Here is a 26,471-nt window from a genome sequence, read left to right on the forward strand (position 1 = left end):
ATTTTGTGTTCCACACAAGAAGGTCATGACCCATATAGTGAATATAAATAATGTTTTTTTTTTTTTTTTTTAATATATGTTAAAAAAATTTTTTACATAAGGTGGCCAAAACATAAATTTGGTAAAATTTCAAAATATAAATATGTAAATATATTTTCTGTCAAAATATTTTTGCCTATTTTTGAAAATATATTAAAAAATATATAAATATATATTTTAAAAGCATTGAAAAATGTGTTTTGCCTTTCATATATTTTAATCTGAGAAAGATACGTTCAGTTTTGTCTGATAAAACTAAACTAAAATAAACTAAACTAAAATATAAAATAAAATTAAATAAAATTAAATAAAATGAAACATTGTTTTCTGTAACTTGTGTGAACATTATAACACATTTGAATAAATATCAACATGGAACATACTTCGCAATGTAAAAAATATAATATATATACATATTAAAAATAATATAAAAAAAGTTTTCGTGCCCCTGTAATATATATAAATAATATAACAAAAAAGTAATGTTCATGTATTTTGAAATATACTTTTGTAAAGCTGAAACTAAATATATATTTATTATTTAAAAAATGTATTTCGTTGAGCTTCACTGTTTACAACAGATACAGTATTTTGCATATATTTAACATATATTTTAGCCAGGATTTTTGAAAATTTATTTATTTATTTATGCTGTGAAAAAACAAATTATTTTATTTTTTTATTTTATTTTTTGAGAACTATCCCTTTAGACTGAAAATCTGTAATGCGAATTGAAGCGCTGTTTGTTTGCAGAGATTCGTTGCGGATCCGTCTGTTGAATAAATCAGAGAAAACCTGATTCAACTCCTGCGGTGGCTTCATTACCAGAGTCAGATTGAAGTTTATTCTTGTGTTAGATTGATCCTCCACCTACAGCAGATGGAGCTGCCGTCCTGAAACATAATAAATCTAACCGAGACTCTGAGACGTTGTTCGCTCAAGTATACTTTTGAAAGAATGTTTGGCTTTTCCATAGAAAGGGAAGAGAAAGATTTGGACGAATCTATGAGATCAAACATCCTGCATTTTCACCTGCTGTTGCTTCTGACAATGTTAATAATCTAATTTTCAATAACTATTTTGCTTTTTTCCCCTCCTCTTTACTGCAGAAATACTTCAAACCTCATCAGGACCTGACAGTTTGAAGCATTCATATTCATATTAGTACATATTAGCAGTTAGTTAACTAAAACTAAAATCGGTGAAAAAATAAATATGAACTTAAATAAAACAATATAATAAACATATTTCTCATGGACATTTAGTTTAACTTGATGTACTAAAATAACAAAAACTACAATAAAAATTCACAAATGAAAATATTAAATTAAATTTTAATTTATTAAAAATACATTTATTTAAAATGTAAAAACAAATAATTAAAATTACATTAAAATGACAGTCTATAAATGATATATATAATAAACAATTTATTGATTAAAAAACATAAATTAAACATGAATATATATATATATAGCCACTGAAAATTTGGGGATCAGTAAGACATGTAATGTTTTTTAAAGAAGTCTCTTCTGCTCATCAAAGCTGCATTTATTTGATCAAAAATACAGAAAAATTGCAAAATGTTATTACAATATAAAATAATGTTTTTTATGTGAATATACTTTAAAATATAATTTATTCCTGTGATGAAAAGCTGAATTGTCTTCAGCTGTTACTCCAGTCTTAAGTGTCACATGATCCTTCAGAAATCAGAATAATATGCTGATTTATTATTAGAATTATCAATGTCGGAAACTTTTTTTTTATTATTTTTATTTTTTGGAACAAGTTAAGAACAACAGCATTTATTCAAAATGGAAATCTTTTCTAACAGTGTGCATCTATGCTGTCACTCTTTATTAATTTAACACATCCTTGGTGAATAAAATGATTAGTTTCTTTCAAAAAACAAAGAATACAAATGTACTGACCCCAAACTTTTAAACAGTAGTGTATATTGTTAGAAAACATTTCTATTTTAAATAAATGCTGTTCTTTGTAACCTTTTGTTGATCAAAGAATCCTGAAAAAAAGAATCACAGATTCCAAAAATAGTTTCAACATTGATAATTCTAATAATAAATCAGCATTTTAAAATGTTTTCTGAAGGATCATGTGACACTTAAGACTGGAGTAACAGCTGATGAAAATTCAGCTTTGCATCAGAGGAATAAATTATATTTTAAAGTACATTAAAATAAAAACCATTAATTTATATTGTAATAATATTTTACAATATTATTGTTTTTTTCTGTATTTTTGATCAAATAAATGCAGCTTTGATGAGCATAAGAGACTTTTTGAAACACATTACAAGTCTTGTCTTACTGATTAAAGCAATGTATGTGCATATATACATATTTATATAAAGATGTCTGTGCTTTCAAGAATATTTTGGAGTGATTCAATTGAATAACAAAGAGCAGAAGAAGCGTTTTCCGGTTCATGCACACTGCGGTGGTTCTGACGGTCGTCACGTGACTCATTTGTGAGCAGGTCGTTTCTGTAAGACCTTCTTGTCGGGTCATTTCCTGTTTTCACTCCTGTATTTCCTCAGTCTCTGGCCCTGATGAATAATTCAGGACTTGTACACCTTTCCAACCCAGATTTACATCAGAACAGATCAGGCAAAACCCTGCATGTGTGTGGGAAACAAATGAGAAGCACTTTCTCTGACTCTGGTTTTTACTGTTGTTCACGTTAATGAATTAAGAATGCAAACAAATCACTTCAAAGACATTTCAGGTGGTGTAAACATGTTCTTTATTAATTCATGTTCTTGTTTTTAATTGGAGTGATTCATGGAGATATTCAACAAGTGTTTGTTGTCATTTTCATCAACTCACCCAGATCAGAAATGAAGCTCATGAATAGTCAAATGTGTGTTTAGTTCATAGCTGCTGTTGCAAATGAAGCAGCCATTGAAGTGTAGAGTAAATCCACTTCTGGATCTGACTTCATTCTGATATGAAATACAACATCCACTTTCATAAATATGTCAGGTTGAAATCTGATTCATGTTGACTTTAACAATCAACAGAACCCGAATAACAATGGATGTTGATTCAGTGTCAGAAATGCACATTGATTCAATGAGTGCTGCTGTCAGACTCAGACAGATCAGAATCAAGATTACTGATAAAATAAACAAAAAAATCACCATGTTATTCTAAAGTAAACATCAAACTGAGTTTGTGACCTAATGTGACCAGTTCTGAATGAAAATGGGTTGAAGGGTAATGTTTTGTTTCAAAGGTTTTACCTTTTGAGGTAAAATGATGAAGACAAAGACTGACTGTTTTTTATATTTTGATGCAAAATCTACATAAATATATTAGTCAGCTTAGTTTAACTTGATGTACTGAAATAACTACAATTAAATATTTAAGAAATGAATACAAAATTACAAAAGTACACAACAAAATTGCTAAAAATTAACTAAAATTAAAATGGAATATAAGTATTAATAAATAAATCATTAATGAATAAATCTGAATAAAAATGCTTTACTAAAACAACACTGGTATAAATGCATGTTAAAGGAGAAGTCCACTTCCAGAACAACAGTTCACAAATAATGTACTCACCCCCTTGTCATCCAAGATGTTCCTGTCTTTCTGTCTTCAGTCGTAAAGAAATTATGGTTTTTGAGGAAAACATTTCAGGATTTTTCCTGGTGCCCGATTTTGAACTTCCAAAATGTAGTTTAAATGCAGCTTCAAAGGCTCTAAATGATCCCAGCCGAGGAAGGGTCTTATTTAACAAAACAATCTGTCATTTTTTTTTTTTTTGAAAATAAATTTGTATACTTTTTAAGCACAAAAGCTTGTGTAGCACAGGCTCTGGGATGCACGTTCATGACGCTACGTACTACTGCTGAATCACATCAAAAGGTCACGTGGATCTACAGACCCAGTGTTTACAACGCGAACGCACAAAGACTAAGAAAGTGCAAGTAAGTCAAACGCTGTTTACAAACAAAAAGCTACAACGATGTCGGACGATTCTGAATTTGTAGGAGAAAATAAGATGGAGTTTTTCATCATACTCTACCTTTTTGAGCCGGAGTACACAGACGATGAACTTGTGGTGATTCGAAGACGTGATTCGTAGTAGTGATGGGAAGTTCAGATCATTTTACCGACTCGGGCCTTTGAGTCTTGTTCAGCAAAATGAACAAATCTTTTTTCGAGTCATTTCGTTCATTTTAGCAAAATATAATTAAAATATTATGTGTTACTTCACTAACACATCTACTGCTTACACAAACGTTGATCACACTACAGACAAGACAAAACTATAATGCTATAAGAAACAGAAAAGATTCATTCATTGTTTACCTGGTTGTTTAGTCTATGATTAGCTCACCTCACCTCTTATCTGACAAGTTTTCGGGTTCGAGTCATTCGTTCATCACGTGACGCCCCACAAGATGAACGAACAACCCAAAGACTCTAAACTGGTGGACTAATTCCAGTACAGAACCTAATAGGATGTTGCGCATGCGCGACTGAACGAATCACTCCCTGAGACGACTCGTTCTTCCAGAGTCACATTAAAGATTCATTCAAAATGAACAAATCGTTCAAGAACGCGCATCCCAGAACCTGTGCTACACCAGCTTTTACAGAAAGTATACAAATTTTAATTTAAACAAAACAAAAAAACAAAAATGACTACTGGTTTCGCTAGATAAGACCCTTATATATATATATATATATATATATATATTATTTTATTTTTTTGCCTTCATAGGTCATTAAAGGGTTGTAGTGTAGAAATACTTCACTATTAAATGTGTTTTTTTTTGTTTGTTTTCTAATGAAATGCATTTCTTATCTTTGTGATTTTAAAATAACTGAAGTAAACAAACTATTTATGGTTATTTTTTAATATTTTGAACAGCTGAAATCAAAGCTTGCTTGAATTAAAGACATCAGCAAAGACATTTAGCAAAGCAAGTTTCCTAAAAAAAAAAAAAAAAAAAAAAAAAAAAGATAACCTTCATTTTTTGCAAACAAAATAAATTAATATTGCCATATCATAAGTAGAAAATAATCAGCAATAATCTCTTGCAAAACAAAAAACATTTGAAATATTATCATGCGAAAAATAGAAAATAACTTGTTTCTCTTGTAAATTTATAGGGAATTATTTTAAATAATGCAGTGGAAAAAGTAGAAAATTATAACTTGCATCTCCTGTAAACAAATTTTTTAAATAATAAACATATGCAAATAGAACACTGCTGATTAAGAGAAAGAACAGCACCATCTCAGATTCAATTTCGATTTCTTTTCAATTAATCGTCTCGCCCTAGTAAATATTCTCATGTGTTTTCCTCCAGTCCGGTTGGCGTAACGTCCCAGCGGCTCGTGTGTGTGTCCGTCTGAGACTGGCTCTCGCTGATCTGGCCCTGTTCATGCTAGACATCCAGTGTGCAGAGCAAAAGAGGAAGTCCATCGCCTGGGACAGGAAGTCCTCAGTGGAGAGAGCTCTGGACGACTACATGAGGAGCAGCGCTGATCTCAGCCAGCATGAGAGGGTGAGAAACCAAACTACCAGATGCTCATCATGCATGTCTTTTATGTTTTGTTTTCATGTGCTTACAAATAAACATGCTATGTTTACGTGAGAAATACGTAATATCTCTAAAGATCCTCTAATTGTTGATACGAGAGCTTTGAGTTTGTTTTCAACATCATATTTGGCTGAGAGAAGAGCGTGTTTGTGTGTGAGTGTGTGTCTCCAGTCGATTCAGCAGTCAGTCAAACACAGATGAGATGTTTAATCTATCAGTCAAGTAACTCTAACATTTCATCTCCATTGATTTTTCTTTCACTTTTTGATATTTTTGTATCAGGCCTTAAACGCTTGAGCCGACACATAAACAGTCGTATACTCCAGACAGCGTCTGCTTCACTCAATAACAACTGCATTCTAAATCTCTCAAGCTTTGAACTACTGTTTACAAGTTTGTGACAAAGTAAATAATTGTTTTATTAATAAAAGATGCAGTAAATTAATCAAAAGTGAGAGTAAAGACATTTATAATGTTACAAAAGATTTCTGTTTCAAATAAATGCTGTTTTCAGAACTTTCTATTCATCTGTGAATCCTGAAAAATAAAACCTATCACAGTTTACAGAAAAATATTGTGCAGCACAACTGATTTCAACATTGATAATCAGAAATATTTGTTAAGCAGCAAATCAGCATATTAGAATAATTTCTGAAGGATCATGTGACACTGAAGACTGGAGTAATGATGCTGAAAATTCAGATGCGCATCACAGAAATAAATTACATTTTAACACATATTCACATAGAAATCAGCTGTTTTAAACTGTAATAATATTTCAAATTTTTTACTGTATTTTTGATCAAATAAGTGCAGCCTTGCTGAACTCTTCTTTCAAAAACGTATAAAAAAAAAAAAAACTTACTGAACCCAAAATTTGAACAGTACTGTATATTCCACTAAACACAGAGTTTTATTTTAAAAATGGCTAGTTATTATCTATTTTTTATTTTAAAAAGAAAAACTAAATTTAAAAGCAAAAAAAATACAATTATAATAATAATTATAAAAAATATTTAAAAATTATGCTAAAGAAAAGTATCTTCTCTGGACAGTTTTTTTTTTTTTTAGTGTCTATTTTTTTTAAATCAAAAGAAAAAAATAGAAAAAACACATTTAAAAGCCAAAAAAAAAAAAAAAAACATTTATATTATTTTCTAAGATTTTTTTTTATTTTTGTTTGCATTGTGTTAATTTGCTAAAGAAAAATATCCTCTCTGGACAGTGTTTTTTTTTGTTGTTTTTTTTTTACACACACACACATGTAAAAACAAAAAAAAAAAAATATATTTTATGAGTTTTTTTTTTTTTTTGCATTGTGTTAATATGATAAAAGTAGGGCTGTCAAATGATTAATCACGATTAATCACATACAAAATAAAAGTTTGATTTAGCCTAATAAATGTGTGTGTACTGTGGGTAATTATTATGTATATATAAATACGCAAAAATGTATGTCTATATTTAAGAGAAATGTTATTTATGTACAAAATATTTTTAGTTATATATAATATAAATTATATAAAAATTATAACTCGAGCTTTTATTTCGTATGCAATTAATCGCATTTAATCGTCTGACAGCCCTAGATAAAAGTATCCTCTCTGGACAGTTTATATATGTGCATGTATCCCATGACGTATCCTTACAAATGTGCTTTACAATTTTAAATAATATATCAGTACTTTGTTGCATTGTTTTGTCATAGTGCAAAACAGCTGAATCATAGAGGCCCTAAAACAGGCTTCATATTCTTTATGCAAAATATCCTCAACATCATATTCTAGCAGCGTCTCGTCCTCTTTCCTCAGGACTGGTGCGCTGTGGGCCGCTCTCTGGCTCAGGTGGCTTTGACTCACCTCACAGCTGTCAGTTCTCTCTCGCTGGACTGCGTGGAGACAAGGGCTCACTCCCTCGGCATGATGGGAAGGTGCCTGAGGATTTTAGCTCAGCAGAAAGACCCGCTGTACCCGTCCACACTGTGGGACGAGCCTGACACGGTAAAATGACCTTTTAAATGTCATGGAAAGTTCTGCGGGGATTATGTGTTACTCTGTGATATTTTATAAGCAATACATGCATATGTGCAAAAGTGGCATTATTGCTTTTCCAAGGAGCCTATTTTAGTGAATCATTGAATCTGCAGATTGATTTGAATCAAAATGACTGTTCGAAGTGCAAAAGTGGCATTGTGCACGATTTGCGCTGCTTCTTTTCAGTGAATCAGTTGAATCGCTGCACAGATTGATCTGAATGATTTTAAAGCAAATAGTTCTGAATCAAAATGATTGCTCAAAATATCTATCTGATAGTTAAAAATGCATATGTGACTTTGGACCTTAAAAGCAGTCATAAGTCGCACGGGTGTATTTGTTTCAATAGCCAAAAATACATTGCATGGGTCATGATCAATTTTTCTTTTATGCCAAAAATCATTAGGATATTAAGTAAAAATCATGTTCCATGAAGATATTTTGTAAATTTCCTAGCATAAATATATCAGAACTTAATTTTTGATTAGTAATATGCATTGCTAAGAACTTCATTTGGACAACCTTAAGGCAGATTTTCTCAATATTTTGATCTCTCTCTCTCTCTCTATATATATATATGTGTGTGTGTGTGTGTGTGTGTGTGTGTGTGTGTGTGATTTTTTTCTCAGATTCCAGATTTTCAAATAGTTGTATCTCAACCAAAAAATTGACCCTTATGACTGGTTTTGTGGTCCAGGGTCACATATGTGCACAAGTGGCATTGTAATGTCCATTTTGTGCACAATTTGCTCTTTTGAGTCTCTTGTTTTTAATGAATCATTTGAATCACTTCTAAAATCAGTCTGATTTATTCTTAAGCAAAGTGATTTGAATCAGAATGGTTGTTTCAAAATTATTGTCAGTAATCACAAATGCATATAAATGTCCAGTTTGTGCATTATTAGCTCTCAATGAATCAGTTGAATCGCAACTCAGACACATCTGAATGATTCTTAAACAAACTGATTTGAACCCGTTTTACAAATCACAAAGCGCATGTGCAAAAGAGAGTCGCTTTCCAATGAATCAGTTGAATCACTTCTGAAATCGATCTAAATGATTCTTAAGAAAATTGTTCAAATCAAATGATTGTTTTAAACTCATTTTAGTAATCATATGTGCAAATATGTCATTATAATGTACAATTTGCTCATTTGAGTCACTTCTTTTCTTGAATTGTTTCACAAATCAATTTGAATGATTCTTAAAGGGGTCATCGGATGCTAAGTTTACTTTTTCATGTTGTTTGAACATTAATGTGTGTTTCAGTGTATGTACAAATCTACCCTATAATGATAAAAATCCATGCAGTGGTTTTTAATTAATCTGTAAAAATAATATCCCCTTTTTCAAATCGAGCCATTCTCAGATGCCTGTCGTTGTTGCGTCACATGACAGAGGCCACTCCCACAATAGTTGATTGACATGAGCGTCTTACCTCAGATCAGCTGTAACAGTCCGACCTCCTTTGTTTCAATGCAGGAGCAGGGATGTAAGTTAGACAAGAATATCTCTGATTGAGCGATTGAGGTGTTGTGTTGCTGGATGTAATAATGAACATAGTGGTCGTCATTTACTCCCGACATCTGAGCCGCTGAAGATGCAGTGGATTACGTTTGTTTGTGAAGGGAATGCGCCTCCCGATCTACATATATCCGTCTATGTTCACGCGAATCATTCATGATCCAGCTTCACTTACAGCAGAAGTGAGTATAAGGGTTTTTTGTGAATCTTTGCGATCGCCTTTCCTAATAATGTGCTGTTAGCAAGTTTAGGGGCTAAATGCGGCTAAAGTAAACAGGCTCGTCACTCTGCAGAGAGAAGAGAGGGGCGGGGCGAGCAGAGCTCATTAGCATTTAAAGCAGCCTCGACCAGAATGGGATCATTTTTGCAGAGCTGATTTGGAAAGGTTAAAGGGTGTTGTTTTACACTACTATTGAGAATTTTTAACCAAAGTATATTATAAACTTTTCATTAAGACCTAAAAAATCAGATCAAACTTATGGAAAATGAGCATCCGATGACCCCCTTAAGCAAATTGGTTTGAATCAAAACGAAACGTTTTAAAGTAATCACAAATGACTAGAAAGGTCTGAAAAAAAGTGATGAAACACTGATGGCAAGTTTTTTGTCATAATGATATAAAATACTTTTGACTTTATAAATGACAGTCTCACATCCAGCAGCATCATTGTATACTGTAGTTAAGATAGTTTGAAAAGAAAATAAGTTGACGTTTAAGTCACAGAATAGATTTTCTTTCTCTTCCACCTGTTTAAACTCTATTGAGGGTCATTAAATTCTGCGTTTGGGCCTAATTTGCTTCGACACCATTAATTCACACTGCTGAAGATGCTTTTCTCCAGACTGCATTGATTCACAGACACTCAATATGAGCACTGTACTATCAGGAGCAGGACAGGAGCGAGAGAAAGCAAAACGAGGATGATAATGAAGACGAACAAATGATGATGAATGAAACTGAGAAGAAACGATACGCTGGCAAACGTGCAGAACTGCAGGTACATGAACGCATACACTTTTATCATAATATGGGCTTATGATAGACTTTATACACACAAACTAGTATAGATTTAATATGCTGTAGTTAATTGTGACTACAGACTCAAACGCTACTGCAAATATTACACATTTACTTTATTTATGAATCATTTTCTCCTTTGAGGATCCACCAAACTCACTTCTCGGGAAAATCTTGTTCGTTAATAAGGCCCAAAATCCCTCTAGCAAATTTTTTAGTTCTAAAATACAACATATTTAGAAATTAAACCATATTATTTATTCCACTTATGCAAAAGTGGCATATGTTGCTTTTTTGAGTCACTTTTTTAATGAATTGCTGCACAAATCGATCTGAATGATTGTTAAGCAGACTGATTCGAATTAAAACACTTGTTTACAATTAATTACAAATAATTTTCAGTAATAACAAATGCATATGTGCAGAAGTGCATTGTAATGAGTAGTTTTTTGAGTTGCCTCTTTTGAATAAATGAATTGATTGTGCACAAATCAATCTGAATTATTCTTATGCAGATTGGTTCAAAATCTTTATCCAATAATTACAAATGCATATGTGCAAAAGTGGCACTGTAGACTGTCTAATTTGTGCATGATTTGAGTCACTTTTCGACGAATCAGGATATAAATCATAGTGAATGATTCTTAAGCAAATTGGTTTGAAAATGATTGTTTAAAATTTTAATCCAGTAATCACAAATATATATGTGCAAAAATGAAACTGTATTATTTAGTCTACTTATGAATTACTTGATGCTTTGAGGATTTCCACCAAAAGAGGATTTGTCAGATTGTCATCTGAGGATATTTTTAGCCATTCTGTCTGTAAAGTCTGGCTCCAGTGAGAAGCAGTGAAAACTTTGGAAGTGCAGACCTGTGTTTTTGTGTCTTGCGTGTGTTTGTTTTGTTGTGTTTACTCTTGGCGTGTGTGTGTTTTCAGAGCGAGCGGAGGGCAGCGCAGCGGCTGTTGGCTCAGGCCTGTGAAACTCTCTCTCAGTCTGTGAGTCTGAGTCTTCAGCACAACCTTCCTCATCTTCTTCCTCACGTCTGCTCAGATCTGCTGGAGTGTCACGGTCAGTTTGACCCCAGCGCCAGCGGACAGTACCTCGCCCTGCTGCAGGTACCTTACCTGTACAGAGTTTTTTTTATTTTAGTTTAGGCTCTCTTAGGTTTTTTTTTTTTTCTTTTTTCATTTAAATTTTGTTTTTAAGCTGTCTATGTACTTTTTGTTCATTTGTATGCCAGTTTTAGTTATTTTAATACATTAAGTTAAAATTAATGAGACGTGTTGCCTTTCATTAATAACATGTTGCCTTGATTAATTAATCTAATTAATTGCATATTAATCATACATCAGATTTGGCTGAGAAATGACCAACAAAGCTAATTTAAAGCCATAATTATGTTGCATGAGAAAAACAATAGATAATAAAAATAGATGTTACAGAAAGTAGCTTTAGAGAGATTTTCTTTTTTCATTTTTAATTTTGAACTATCCCTAACAGTTCTGCTGTCTTGTGTTCATCTGCATCTCCCATTTGCGTTTTTTACATTGACTATTACTCTATAGACTAATACAATCAGGTACAACACAAATTTCTCAAATATTTATTACAATATATACTGATAAATGTCAGATTGACTTGAATGGTATGAGATGACTGGATGCGTAGCAGGTTTATAGCGGGTTCGTGAATCATTTCCACAATTAAATGATTCGTGATAAAGTCCTGAACTGAAATGAAGTTCCAACGTACCGATCTGATGATTCGGTTTGGAAGTTCGGAGCAGTTTGGTGAATCATTTGGTTCGGATTGTTTCGGAGCGGGTTCGCGATTTATTTGATTCAAATCGGGACTTCAGAATGTGGATCGCAATTTTTTTTTTTTTTTTTATTAAACAGTACACAAACATCTAACCATTAAGGCAATACAAACAAAATAAAGAAAAATAAAATAAAAGTGTATAGTAACCATGTTTTTTTTTTTTTTTTTTTGGTAGTAAAACCATGGTTAATATACATGAGGATGTGTTGCCAGTTTAACAAAAAAAAGGCACATATGATGAATATAGAGATGCTGTTTTGACTGCTTAAGGATTAACAGAGCTTTAGATAGTTTCCATGTACTTGTCTAGATCAACTAGACAAGTAAATATGTGACCCTGGACCACAAAACCAGTCATAAGTAGCACAAGTATATTTGTAGCAATAGCCAAAAATACATTGTATGGGTCAAAATGATCATTTTTTCTTTTATGCCAAAATCATTAGGATATTAGGTAAAGATCATGTTCCATGAAGATATTTTGTAAATTTCCTACTGTACATAAATAAAAATTTAATTTTTGATTAGTAATATGCATTGCTAACCACTTCATCTGGACAACTTTAAAGGTGATTTTCTCAATATTTTGATTTTTTTTTTTTTTTTTTTTTGCAACCTCAGATTCCCAATTAATTAATTAAATGTAATATTTGCGAAAACAGTCTGTATTGTGTCTAAAGTACACACACAAAAAAACACAATATTAAGTTATTTGTTGAGCTTTTGTATATATCAATAGTTGTACAAATCAATGTCACAAATCATATGCGCTTGTGTTATTTGGAAGCAAAGTTGCTTGATATAAGTATGAGACAAAATCTCAGGATGATTAATACTCATTAAAGTCATGTGATCTGATTTCAGAGCGGTGTGTGCTGTGTTGAGATGTCATCCGTGTTGCACTCGATCTGCTCCAGTGTCGGTGAGTCTCGGGCGTGTGCTCTGGTGAACCTGCGGAGGAAGCTGCTTTCTGCACAGGGTCACAGACCCGACAGCACTCTGACAGCAGTGAACCGAGAGCTCGCCGCTCTCTCCAAGGTACAGCGCTGACAGCCTGTTAATGATACAAACCCCCTCAGACCGCAGACCTGTCACTGCCCACTTACACTGCACTTTGTAATGTACATAACCCATAACAAAAGCTAAGAAAGAGTTACTTCAATAAAAAACCATCAAATGCGAACTGTAACACAAGAAATTCTGGGAATGTCAATTTGCTTGTTTCACTGTAAATTAGATGACTAGATCTTTTTCTCTTTAAAAAAACTGTTAAATTACATAAAATGTCACCTTTATGTGTCAAAATGTCATTTATGCATCCAAAGTGACTTATTCTGCAGTAATAATAATTCAAATTTTGTGCAATAGCAGTTGTGAAACTGTGCAAAAACTATAATTTAAACTGTGCATTAACCTAGTGTAATTAGTTTGTTTGTTTGACAGTAACTATTATTATTGTTGTTGTTTTTTTCTTTTTATATTATTATGATATTTTTGAGTCTGGATATATATTCGCTTTTTTTTTTGCTGCTGTAGCACAGAAATTTCCCCATTGTGGGAAGAGTAAAGGTTTATGTTATCTTAACCTTCAAAGTCTTACTTTCAAAGTCTCTTGCAAAAAGTTTTTCTCCGTATAGAGTAAGAAAACTTCCCGTTAACCAATTAACAGCTTTTCACTGTAGTATTTTTACAGTACTTTTTGGCCAGACCTGTGTTTTCGTCAAGCAAAAACATGTTTACATTTACGTTACAAAACGGCTAAGAATTAAACACGAAACAAACCCTCATTTAGGTGATTTTGCATCAGTAATGGTTTAAATGTATATAATGTTGAATTAATTCATGGTTATGTAAATTGACTGACAAATGAAGCACATTATTATTCAGTACAAGACCAGATTCACACCTCATGTGTCTGATCACACTTTCAGGCCTTCACTCACTTGACCATAAACCCAAACCACCTGAGAATTCTGGGAGAAATGCCTCCCAACTTCAAGATCCTGCTGCTCCAGCACTCAGAGGACAGGTGGGGTGGACTCAACTCTATTGTTGAAATATACTTTAATGCATTTGGCAGATGCTTCTATCCAAAGTGACTTACACTGCATTCAGCTTCATGCATTCCCTGGGAATTGACCATGACCTTGCTTTTTAATTCTATTCTATTCTGTTCTGTTCTGTTCTTTTCTGCTGTTCTATTCTACTTTCATTCTGTTATCATCTGCCCTGTTCTGTTGTATTTTATTTGCTTAGTTCTACTCTGTTCTGTTCTACTTTACTCTTTTCTGTTGTGTTCTATTTTATTCTAATCGGTTCCATTCTATTCTCATCTGCCCTGTTCTGTTGTATTTTATTTTCTCTGTTCTGTTCTGCTCTATTCTACTTTACTTTTTTCTGTTGTGTTCTATTCTATTCTAATCGGTTTCATGTTATTCTCATCTACTCTGTTCTCTTTTATGTTATTCGCTCTGTTCTACTCAGCTCAAATCTATTATATTCTGTTCTATTCTAATCTATTCTCTGCTCAATTCTATTGTATTCTATTCTGTTCTGTTCTTTTCTGCTGTTCTGTTCTACTTTCATTCTGTTATCATCTGCCCTGCTCTGTTGTATTTTATTTTCTCTGTCCTGCTCTGCTCTATTCTACTTTATTCTTTTCTCTTGTATTCTATTCTATTCTATTCTAATCATTTCCATTCTATTCTCATCGGCTCTGTTCTACTCTGCTGAAATCTGTTCTATTCTGTTCTATTCTATTCTATTCTATTCTATTCTATTCTATTCTATTCTATTCTATTATTTTCTGCTGTTCTGTTCTACTTTCATTCTGTTATCATCTGCCCTGTTCTATTGAATTTTAATTTCTCTGTTCTACTCTGCTCTATTCTACTTTACTCTTTTCTGTTGTGTTCTATATTTTTATGATCGGTTCCATTTCGTTCTCATCTGCTCTGTTCTCTTTTATGTTATTCGCTCTGTTCTACTCTGCTCAAATCTGTTCTATTCTATTCCATTCTATTCTGTTCTCTGCTCAATTCTATTGTATTCTATTCTGTTCTTTTCTGCTGTTCTGTTCTACTTTCATTGTGTTATCATCTGTCCTATTCTATTGTATTTTATTTTCTCTGTTCTACTCTGCTCTATTCTACTTTACTCTTTTCTGTTGTGTTCTATTTTATTCTAATCGGTTCCGTTCTATTCTCATCTGCTCTGTTCTCTTTTATTTTATTTGCTCTGTTCTATTCTGCTTAAATCTATTCCATTCTATTCTGTTCTATTCTGTTCTTTTCTGCTGTTCTGTTCTACTTTCATTCTCTTATCATCTGCTCTGTTCTATTGTATTTTATTTGCTCTGTTCTGCTCTGCTCTGTTCTACTTTACTTTTTTCTGTTGTGTTCTATTCTATTCTAATCGGTTTCATGTTATTCTCATCTACTCTGTTCTCTTTTATGTTATTCGCTCTGTTCTACTCAGCTCAAATCTATTATATTCTGTTCTATTCTAATCTATTCTCTGCTCAATTCTATTGTATTCTATTCTGTTCTGTTCTTTTCTGCTGTTCTGTTCTACTTTCATTCTGTTATCATCTGCCCTGCTCTGTTGTATTTTATTTTCTCTGTCCTGCTCTGCTCTATTCTACTTTATTCTTTTCTCTTGTATTCTATTCTATTCTATTCTAATCATTTCCATTCTATTCTCATCGGCTCTGTTCTACTCTGCTGAAATCTGTTCTATTCTGTTCTATTCTATTCTATTCTATTCTATTCTATTCTATTATTTTCTGCTGTTCTGTTCTACTTTCATTCTGTTATCATCTGCCCTGTTCTATTGAATTTTAATTTCTCTGTTCTACTCTGCTCTATTCTACTTTACTCTTTTCTGTTGTGTTCTATATTTTTATGATCGGTTCCATTTCGTTCTCATCTGCTCTGTTCTCTTTTATGTTATTCGCTCTGTTCTACTCTGCTCAAATCTGTTCTATTCTATTCCATTCTATTCTGTTCTCTGCTCAATTCTATTGTATTCTATTCTGTTCTTTTCTGTTCTGTTCTACTTTCATTGTGTTATCATCTGTCCCATTCTATTGTATTTCATTTTCTCTGTTCTACTCTGCTCTATTCTACTTTACTCTTTTCTGTTGTGTTCTATTTTATTCTAATCGGTTCCGTTCTATTCTCATCTGCTCTGTTCTCTTTTATTTTATTTGCTCTGTTCTATTCTGCTTAAATCTATTCCGTTCTATTCTGTTCTATTCTGTTCTTTTCTGCTGTTCTGTTCTACTTTCATTCTCTTATCAACTGCTCTGTTCTATTGTATTTTATTTGCTCTGTTCTGCTCTGCTCTGTTCTACTTTACTTTTTTCTGTTGTGTTCTATTCTATTCTAATCGGTTTCATGTTATTCTCATCTACTCTGTTCTCTTTTATGTTATTCGGTCTGTTCTACTCAGCTCAAATCTATTATATTCTGTTCTATTCTAATCTATTCTCTGCTCAATTCTATTGTATTCTATTCTGTTCTGTTCTTTTCTGCTGTTCTGTTCTACTTTCATTCTGTTATCATCTGCCCTGTTCTGTTGTATTTTATTTCTAACTTTATTCTTTTCTCTTGTATTCTATTCTATTCTATTCTATTCTATTCTATTCTATTCTATTCTATTCTAATCATTTCCATTCTATTCTCATCTGCTCTGTTCTACTCTGCTGAAATCCGTTCTATTCTATTCTATTCTATTCTATTCTATTCTATTCTATTCTTTTCTATTCTTTTCTGCTGTTCTGTTCTACTTTCATTCTGTTATCATCTGCCCTGTTCTATTGAATTTTAATTTCTCTGCTCTACTCTGCTCTATTCTACTTTACACTTTTCTGTTGTGTTCTATATTATTGTGATCGGTTCCATTTCGTTCTCATCTGCTCTGTTCTCTTTTATGTTATTCGCTCTGTTCTACTCTGCTCAAATCTGTTCCATTCTATTCTGTTCTATTCTGTTCTTTTCTGCTGTTCTGTTCTACTTTCATTCTCTTCTCATCTGCTCTGTTCTATTGTATTTTATTTGCTCTGTTCTGCTCTGCTTTCTTCTATTTGCCTTCACTGTGGCTGTTTATTTTATCTTTTTTAAAAGTTCTGAGAAACGTATGTCTCCTGCTGAACCTGTGCTGCCCACTAGAGGTGTGCGTGAGTGTGTTCGTGTTCAGACCTGTGATCAGTCATTCAGTGGATTCTCAGTGGCAGTAAAACTCTCTGTGCTCTCTGACACAACTAAATCTACTCATTCTGTCAGCACCATCTGTGCCACACACACAGTTACAGAGGAGCTGCTGCTGTGTGTAACTCACGTCTGTTCTGTCATTGTGTAGTTCTGTGCTTTACGCCGGACTGTATGAGAGGGTTAAATCTGCAGAGACTCAGAGAGTAAAGAATGTGACAGGTAACCATACGACTCACGTTTACATTTAAATAATCGCCATTTAGTACTGTTTTTCTTCTTTTTCTTTCCTTTCTTTGCAGACACATTTCTCCCCAAAATATTCATAATAATAAAAACATTAATAAATGATATTTTGTATAAACAAAATGAAGCATAGATTGTGGCTGTTTTCTTGATTAAATCATATCATAACATAATCATAACATTTGTTAGATTTTCAAGAAAATCTTAATATCATTTCTTGTTTTTTTCCTTGAATTATGGATTATGGGTTGAATTATGACCTAGAAAAAGATGCAAATAAAAGTCAATTTGCTGTTGCTTCCAAAAAAATAAAAAAATATATAAGGTAGATGCTCTTCATGCTGTTTTGCACTTTTCTATGATCGACACTACTGGTAAAGATTTTTTTAAAATATATTTTTAAAAGAAGTCTCTTCTGCTCACCAATGCTGCATTTATTTAATCAAAAATACAGTAAAAAATTTGAAATATTATTACAGTTTAAAATAGCTGTTTTCTACGTGAATATCTGTTAAAATGTAATTGATTTCTGAGATCAAAGCTGAATTTTCAGCATCATTACTCCAGTCTGCAGTGTCACATGATCCGTCAGAAATCGATTTGATACATTAATACAAAAATGTGATACATTTTATTTTTCAGGATTCAAAGATGAATCGAAAGTTCAAAAGAGTTTATTTAAATTAGAAATCGTTTGTAACATTATAAATGTCTTCACTCTCACTTTTGATCAATTTAATGTGTCTTTGATGAGTAAAAGCATTAATTTCTTTAAATAATAAATATTACAGACCCTAAAATGATTGAACAGTAGTGTATATATTTTTCTTTCTGCACCTGATTTCTATTATTTTTGTAAATGCTTGCATTCTACAGTTGTCTGAACCATGCCCAGGTGTGTTTTGAACAGGTTTGGTGATGTATGCGTCTGTGTTTCTGTAGGTGGTCTGATCTGCTCTAAGGTGGTCAAGGCGTCCGTTCATCACTCTGATCAACTGCAGCTCCACAAACGCCTGCAAGAATTCAAAGATCTGAACGCACAGTTGTGTCTGAAAGAGTCACGCCACTACGGACAGAGCCGAGCACTAGTAAGACACGCTGACACCTAAGGAAATTCAGTATAAAAAGCATCAATATCACAGTGATTGCATTCGCTCTTTTTATAAAGGAAGATAAAGATGGAAAGCTGGATGAATGTTTCAAAGCTTTGCTTGAGGAAATGGAAAACTACCTGAATCCTGTTCTCTCACAGTTTGACTTTTCATGCTTCAGGTACCAAAACACGCATGCACATCTGATGTTTCACATATGAAGTTTAACAGGTGTTTATACTGGTAGCAAGTTAATGCATTTATAATAGTGGCTTTTGTCTGCACCAGTTTTAATGCACGAACACGTCTCTCCCGTCTGCCCTCATCTTTTCTCATTTCCTCTTCTGTCTTATCGCAGCGTTCGCTCTCCGTCCATCTCCACAACGTCGGCTCGCGCCAAAGACAAGGACGAGAAAAATGCTGATAAACCACTGCTGGGTACAAAACATACACAAAAACATCGACACACTGAGACCATAGAAATATGATGGGTGATGATATGGTGTATTAATTGATTTTAACACTGATAATAATAAGAAATGTTTGTTGAGCAGCAAATTAGCATATTAGAATGATTTCTGAAGGATCATGTGACATTGAAGACTGGAGTAATGATGCTGAAAATTCAGATTTGCATCACAGAAATAAATTGCATTTTAACAGATATTCACAAAGAAAACAGGTATTTTAAACTATAATAATATTTAATAATTTTTATTGTTTTTATTTATTTTTTACATTTTAATTTATTATTAAATTAACTCTCTTTAAAGTCCTGTTCTTAATCAGTTGATTTACCATTCGTGCTTTGAACTTCCGTTTTGAATCAAATGATTGGCGATACACGATTTAAAGTCCCATTTTGAATTAAATGATTCGCAATACGTGCTTTGAAGTTCCGTTTTGAATTAAATGATTCGTGATACACGGTTTAAAGTCCTGTTCTGAATCAAATGATTCACGATCCGATTGGAGAGCTTTGAAACAGTGAATCATTTTGCAATGCAGTGGTTTAGTGATGTGGAGTTTGAAAAAGCTCAGATGATACTGTGTTCTTTATTTTATATATATATATATATATATATATATATTTTAATAATTAAAAACTTATTGCTGACAAATGAGTAAAACTTTGTGCTTTAAAGGATAATGACAAATATTGATAAATACTATTTAAAATGACAATTAAATAGTATTTTAGGGCTCTGTGATGCTTAAATAGAATCTTTTAATGTCATCTAAATATGCCTGACAAGATATTTTGGTATATGAACTATTTTTATAATGAATGACATTTTCTGTAAATCATGGTAAAAATTCATAAGAGTAATTATTTTTTTGCTCAAGAAAATATATAATTAAACAGCACACATTCAAATTTATGAAGAAAAAAAAAATCTGTACTCATTTTTATTGTTTTGATGCTTGACAACCCCTTTTCGTCTTTGACTCAAGTGATCAAACCTCCCGCTGTATTTTACATTCATCTCTCATGTTTTCTCTAGTCATCAGATTTGTTTTATTTTGCCAAAATGTCACTTCTAGCTCTTCTCCCGTATATTAGCTGCACTGTCAGATGTTTCTCTGCTTTGTAAGAGAGTGTATCGCCATGAGTTTATTTTGATATGTGCACAGAAGAAGATGTTTGATATGGAGATCAAACCTGACATCTGAAGTGCTTTAGGGCTGAAATATTGATCAGATTTACAGCCGTGTATCTGAGATCAAGCCCATCTTTAGCATGTCTGCTGCTCCCATCAAAACATGCAAAACTACCCATGAGCTCAAACACACACAGAAATTAACTTAACCCACATGCAGTTCGTCTCAGTCAATTCACTGCATCATTTATAGGCTTGGTTTTAAATGCAGAATCGCTGAATGTCTATATGTGTGTGTTCTGCAGATGCTGGTGAGTCTGTGGTGATTCTCGCTGATCGGATGCTGTTGGAGTTTCCATTAGAAGCATTAAGCGTCCTGCAGGTGGAAAACATCAGCTCCGTATCTCGAGATTTCTCTCTGCAGGTTCTTCACACACGTCTACAGATGGCTGAAGCAGGTGAGTTCATACTGAACACCATTTATCTCTTCTGATGCTGTGATGGAGCCCAAATTTGAAAAAGTGTTTCACACCCTATATGGTCTGATTCATGAATCACAATCATGCAAAATCTCAGGTTCCTCCAGCAGAGCATGTGTCTATAAGCTACTTAGAATAAAGATGTCAGATAAATGAGTAGTTAATTATTAGAGATGCAAGAAAAATCAATTCTCCAATGCATTTATGTTCAACAATTCTAAATCAGTTCTGAGCATAGTTTTTCTTCACATGCATGTTTAAACTGTGTACACACAAAAAAACATCAAATAAGTGTATACACTTGCATATGGTTTCATGATGTAAATTTCAAGGGTGATCGCAGGCTTCATTGCACAGGATATTCAATTTCTATGTCATTGGTAATAATCAGCAATAATGCTGAGAAAATGTGTCTGGAAACTACTTAAAAGCACTCTCAGATATGAAAGCACTTTTTGTTTATTCCTTGTAATGTATTTTTTTTTATATAAAGAAGTTAACAAACTGAAATTGTATTTTCTTGTACAACGAACAAATCTTTATTATTTTAGAAATTGCTAAATTTCACAATTAAATACAAAGAAATGTCAAGTACCAAACTGAATCAATTATGCAGTGTTAAATTATAAATACTTTCGAGATGTACTTTTAAACATTTTCACATTTAGAAATTGCTAGTAAATTTCACAAATAATTCTAAAGAAATTTAAGTAATACACTGAATTAAATGCAGTTTTGAAGAATAATGACTGAAGCAGTACTTTCTTGTAAAACATACAAATCTTTATTATTTTCTTTGTTATTATTTTAGAAATTAGTAGTAAATTTCTTGATACTTGCCAAAGAAGTGGCAGGTATCACATTCAATTAAATGACATTTTAAGTTAAAAAAAAAAAAAACCCCCTGAAATTGTGTTTTCTTGTAAATAAGAAAAAAATTACATTTCTTTTTTTCTTGTAAATTTTCTTGTTCTTTTTTTTTTGGGTTCTTTGCTTTTTTTTTTTTCCTTTTAAGCCTTTTTCTTTAATTCTTAAGTAATATTTGCTTATATGATTTAAATCTATATTTAGTTTATGGTTAGATAATAATTGTAGTTTTGTTTTATTGTTAATTTGTAATTATTTAAAAAATACTTATGTTTAGTTTAATAAATAATAATAACATTTATTTAATGTTAATTTAATATATATATATATATATATATATATAAGTACATAAATTCAAAAGTCTCTAAACTCATTAATTGATCTGAAAAAAAGATGAATTAAGAAAAAAGAGTGCACTACACTTATTGAATTCTTGCATATTTAAATCCTGTCACCAGTAATAATCAAACAGCAATAATGCTGAGAAAATGCCTGTGTCTGGAATTTATTTAATTTATTGTTTTTTTTGCGATTATATTTTTTTCGCATTTAAAACTTTTTATTTAATACTTATATATAATAATAATAATATTTCCTTGTATGATTTAAAGCTATATTTAGTTTATGATTTTATAATAATTGTAGTTTTTATTTGTTGTTAATTTGTAACTGTTTAAAAAAATACTTATGTAATTTAATAAACAATAATAATATTTATTTAATGTTAATTTAGTACAAATAATAATAAATCATTATACTAAATGTAAAAAAAAAAAAAAAAATTATAATATATTTAATAAAAAATAATAGGTACATCAATTCAAAAGTCCGTAAACTCATTAATTAATATGAAAAATGATGTATTAAGAAAAAAATGCTTTTAGCTGCCAATAAGAGTGCAGTAAATTTAATGAATTCTTCCATATTTAATTCCATTCTGCAGATTTTCCTCCAAAATCAGCACAGAAGATGCAAAAAACTCCACAGATTGCCTCTAGGCCTGGTAATATCAAATCCTCCATCAGTCAATCAATCAATCAATCAATCACACTACCATGTTCATGTTCATCAGAATATCTTTGACACATTGCATCTGATTAAGTCTCACTTACTCATTATTTAATTAGTAAACGCATGAAAGCGTGTGGCAATGAATCAGATGTAGTTCATCACATTTACAAACGCACAAAATGACACTTTTAGTCTTCATTTTCAGCTTCTATTTGTGACCCTGGACCACAAAACCATAACCACAAAGTCATAAACATCATAAATATTGAGAAAATCACATTTAAAGTTGTCCAAATTAAGTTCTTAATGCATATTACTAATCAAAAATTAAGTTTTGATATAATTGCAGTAGGAAATGTACAAAATATCTTCATGGAACATGATCTTTCTTTATCCTAATGATAAAAGAAAAAAAGGCATAAAAAGGCTACTTAAGACAGGTCCAGGTCACATTTCTCAAATGTTTTACTAGAAAAGTGCTGATTTTTTTATGGAATGCATGAAATACCATCACAAAATCATCTGCAGGCCATTTTCGGATACAATAGTGTACAACTACAGTACAATGAATAGTAAACATCCTGAACTGACCTTCATATGTTTGAGAGAATCAGCCAAATAAGAGTTTATTTTGTGTTTTCCTGGTATCACCAAAGAGATTTCAGCGTCCTCAGCGGAGCGTCTTCATGTTCTCGTGTTTACAGAGTTGTGCTCCTCACCGTCTGCTAAACAGTTTTCAGAAGTTTGTAAGTCCCCGAACGCAGTTTAGATAAAGAAGGGAAATGACGACGGGCAGAAAAAGCTAAATACATCCAGAGGAATTTCTGTAGGAGTTTAATCAGTTTCATTCAGGACTCGTCTAATAGGAAATGCTCTGTCAGGATTTACGACCTGTAATCTCTTTAAAATTCAAATGCGCCGTCGCATTCGGGACATGTTTAAAATTTTTATTTGCGTAATTAATTTATTCATTTTTAACTCGTGCTTGGCGTCTGCGTGTAAATTGACAAATTAAAAACTAAACGGCCCGGCACTCGAAGGCTTTCTGAGCGCTCTTACCCATCAAGGGCTGACATTTCCATACGCCGCTCGCTGGATTAAAGGAAGGGAAGGTTTAGGGCTGTGAGATGTGCCAGTAAACTCTGTGTTTTTCTCTCAAAGCAAAGTATGCTGAATTACACCAGAACGCTTCAGACACACTTCACATGTCTGAATGTCACTGCAAACACACTTCATAAATTAACATTTGGCAAAACTAGTACAAACTAAACACTTATTCACCCAATTGAAGGTCGAGTTAAGATCTTTGCTTTCACTATTGTATTTAAAAACAGCTTTCCAAAAGAAATGTGTTCAGATTTTGGCTTTTAGATTGGATTCACTGGGGAAAAAAAATTGTTTCAACTGATTTAGATGTGGATCAGCTCTTTAGCTTGTGTTGTTTAAAACATTTTTAGTCGGATTGGGATAAATTTGATTCAGAAAATCAGGATTTAGCATGGATTTCAGAAATAAAATGTTTTAAAACTTTAAAATCGGCCAAATGCTACAACGTTTGTATCATGTAATGTGTGTGTGTGTGTGTGTGTGTGTGTGTAATATATGTATTACATGATGCAAATATAATATTTGACCATTAAAAAAAAAAAAAAAAAAATCCTGAAATTAAATTACATTTAAATTAATTAATTAAATCATTTAGTAAAGTTAACTTAAAGTAGTAAAATTAATAAATAATAAATAAATCACTCAAACAGATGTCAGTATCAAGCAAAAATAATATATTTATCTATTTATATTAATTAAACCAGTCAAAAGTGGTTTATAAAATTATTTTATTATTAATGTATAATGTATGTTTATTCATTTAGATTTTTTATATTTTGTCTGATTTTGTTTGTTGTTGGTCAGACGAAATTGAAAATGGAAGAGGATGTTTATATAATTTTATTAAGCTGTTTTTTGTCTTCAGATCCAAACACAAGCAGACTACCCTAATAAAAAAGTAATGATTTAAAATGCATGTTATTACACTTTATTTATGGAGTACTACTCTGTAAAAAAAAAAAAAAAAGGTTAAAAAAAGTTGTTTCAACTTAAAGTGTTCGTGCTGCCTTAAAATTTTAAGTTTAGTCAACATGAAATGTTCAGTTGCACTACATGAAAACGTATATTTGAGTTGAGTAAACTTAAAATTTTAAGGCAGCACGAACACTTACTTTTTTTAAGTTGAAAACTTTTTGTTACAGTGTACTTGTGCACGATGCACATTTCTTAATATTAAGCCTAAAATATGTATTAATGTCAGTATTGATGAAGATTGTATGATCTTTAAATAATATCAGTCTTTAAATGCAAAATATTTAAAGTGTACCTAAAGTAAACTTGCAATGGTTCCACTTTAGCACAATCAAATATACTTCCGTATCTTTAGTTGGATTTCAGCACTACTTCCGCAAAATCAAATTGCATTAAGTACAAAATAGCTGTTCCAATTTTGCAAACTTTAAATTTGCATGGTATTTTAATTAAGCACATAATATGTAAATGTATTTGTAGTATATATAGCGTGAAATAAATGTATTTTAAATACATTTTTGTACACTTTAACCAGTTTTAACTTTTAAACTTAAGTTCAGCAGCTGCCTTAAAATTTTAAGTTAAATCAACTTAAAAGAACAAGTCATTTGAACTCACTACAATGAAATAAGTTGAAATGACTTGTACTTTTAAGTTTATTTAATGTAAAATTTTAAGGCAGCTGCTAAACTTAAGTTTTTGAGTTGAAACTGATACAAATGAAATGAAATACATGATACAAATAAAATATTTGACCATTAAAAAAAAAAAAGAAAGAAATTCCTGAAATTAAATTTTATTTAAATTAAAATAGTAAAGTTAAAAAATAATAAAAGGATCACTCAGATGTCAGTATTAAGCAAAAATAATATATTTAATAAACTGATTAATTTAACTGATTTTAAATATACCAGTTTAGTATATTAAAGCACAATTGCAGGGTATTTTAATTAAATTTATAATGTGTAAATATATTTGTAGTATAAAATATAGGTATTTTAAATACATTTTAGTACACTGTAAAATGTTTTTACCAGTTTCAACTTTGGTTTTCAGCCTTAAAATATTTTAAGTTAAATCAACTTAAAAGTACAAGTCATTTGAACTTACTACAATAAAATAAGTTGAAATGACTTGTACATTTAAGTTGATTTAACTTAATTTTTTAAGGCAGCTGCTGAACTTACATTTTTGAGTTGAAACTTTTTAGAGTGTATATTTATTTTTATAAATATATATAAAAATAATTATATATTTATTTATAGTCACATTTAGAGCACTGGAAATCTGGATTTGGTCATCTTGAAAAGCTTGTATCTGGAACAGGATCCAATCTAATGTTGCTTTGAAAAAATGCAGCTCAAAAGTAAGATAAACATAGAAAAACAAGGGATTTCCAAATCCAGATAGTTCTGATCCAGATTAAAACTTTTTGAACAACTAGACCCAGCTGATTCACACATTCAGTTTTCAAAGCTGTTCAAGAAGAGAGCAGAAAGTGACAAGAAAGAAACTGTTACAGTGATATCGAGTGCAGTTCTGGATTGATGAGATGAATCTGTGCGAGTTTTCAGCTCAACGTGACTGATGTTCCTCACGGGACACGTTTATCTTCTGCTTCACTGTCTGACAGTCAAACAACACATTCAACATCTCAGAGTTTCTCGTCTGACAATATCAGTGCCAGTCGTCACACAGTTATCTCACGTCTCTCTCACTTACAATGTCCGAGAGGGAAATCGGGCTGAAAATAGCCACACGCGTGGAATAATTAGGCCACGCTCTACAAGTAGGTCCTCATATATATGGGGCAGCGGGAAACTCACGCATTGAGAAATGGGCCGAGACACGGAAGGACGTGGAT

At 31.9% G+C, this 26,471-nt stretch overlaps 1 protein-coding gene across 1 annotated transcript in view; it reads left to right on the forward strand.

Moving 5' to 3' along the window:
- The window catches only part of LOC127175370 (cilia- and flagella-associated protein 46), a 112,535-nt gene that overhangs the window by 66,181 nt on the left and 19,883 nt on the right, over positions 1-26,471 (forward strand). The window contains 11 exon segments of the mRNA XM_051126403.1: positions 5,390-5,587; positions 7,435-7,623; positions 10,068-10,178; positions 11,138-11,317; positions 12,888-13,061; positions 13,955-14,052; positions 17,385-17,455; positions 18,422-18,567; positions 18,648-18,751; positions 18,929-19,008; positions 20,477-20,629. Coding sequence (XP_050982360.1) covers positions 5,390-5,587; positions 7,435-7,623; positions 10,068-10,178; positions 11,138-11,317; positions 12,888-13,061; positions 13,955-14,052; positions 17,385-17,455; positions 18,422-18,567; positions 18,648-18,751; positions 18,929-19,008; positions 20,477-20,629 — 1,504 coding nt within the window.

The sequence above is a fragment of the Labeo rohita genome, chromosome 13 (assembly GCF_022985175.1).
Source record: "Labeo rohita strain BAU-BD-2019 chromosome 13, IGBB_LRoh.1.0, whole genome shotgun sequence".
In the NCBI taxonomy this organism is placed as follows: Eukaryota; Metazoa; Chordata; class Actinopteri; order Cypriniformes; family Cyprinidae; genus Labeo; species Labeo rohita.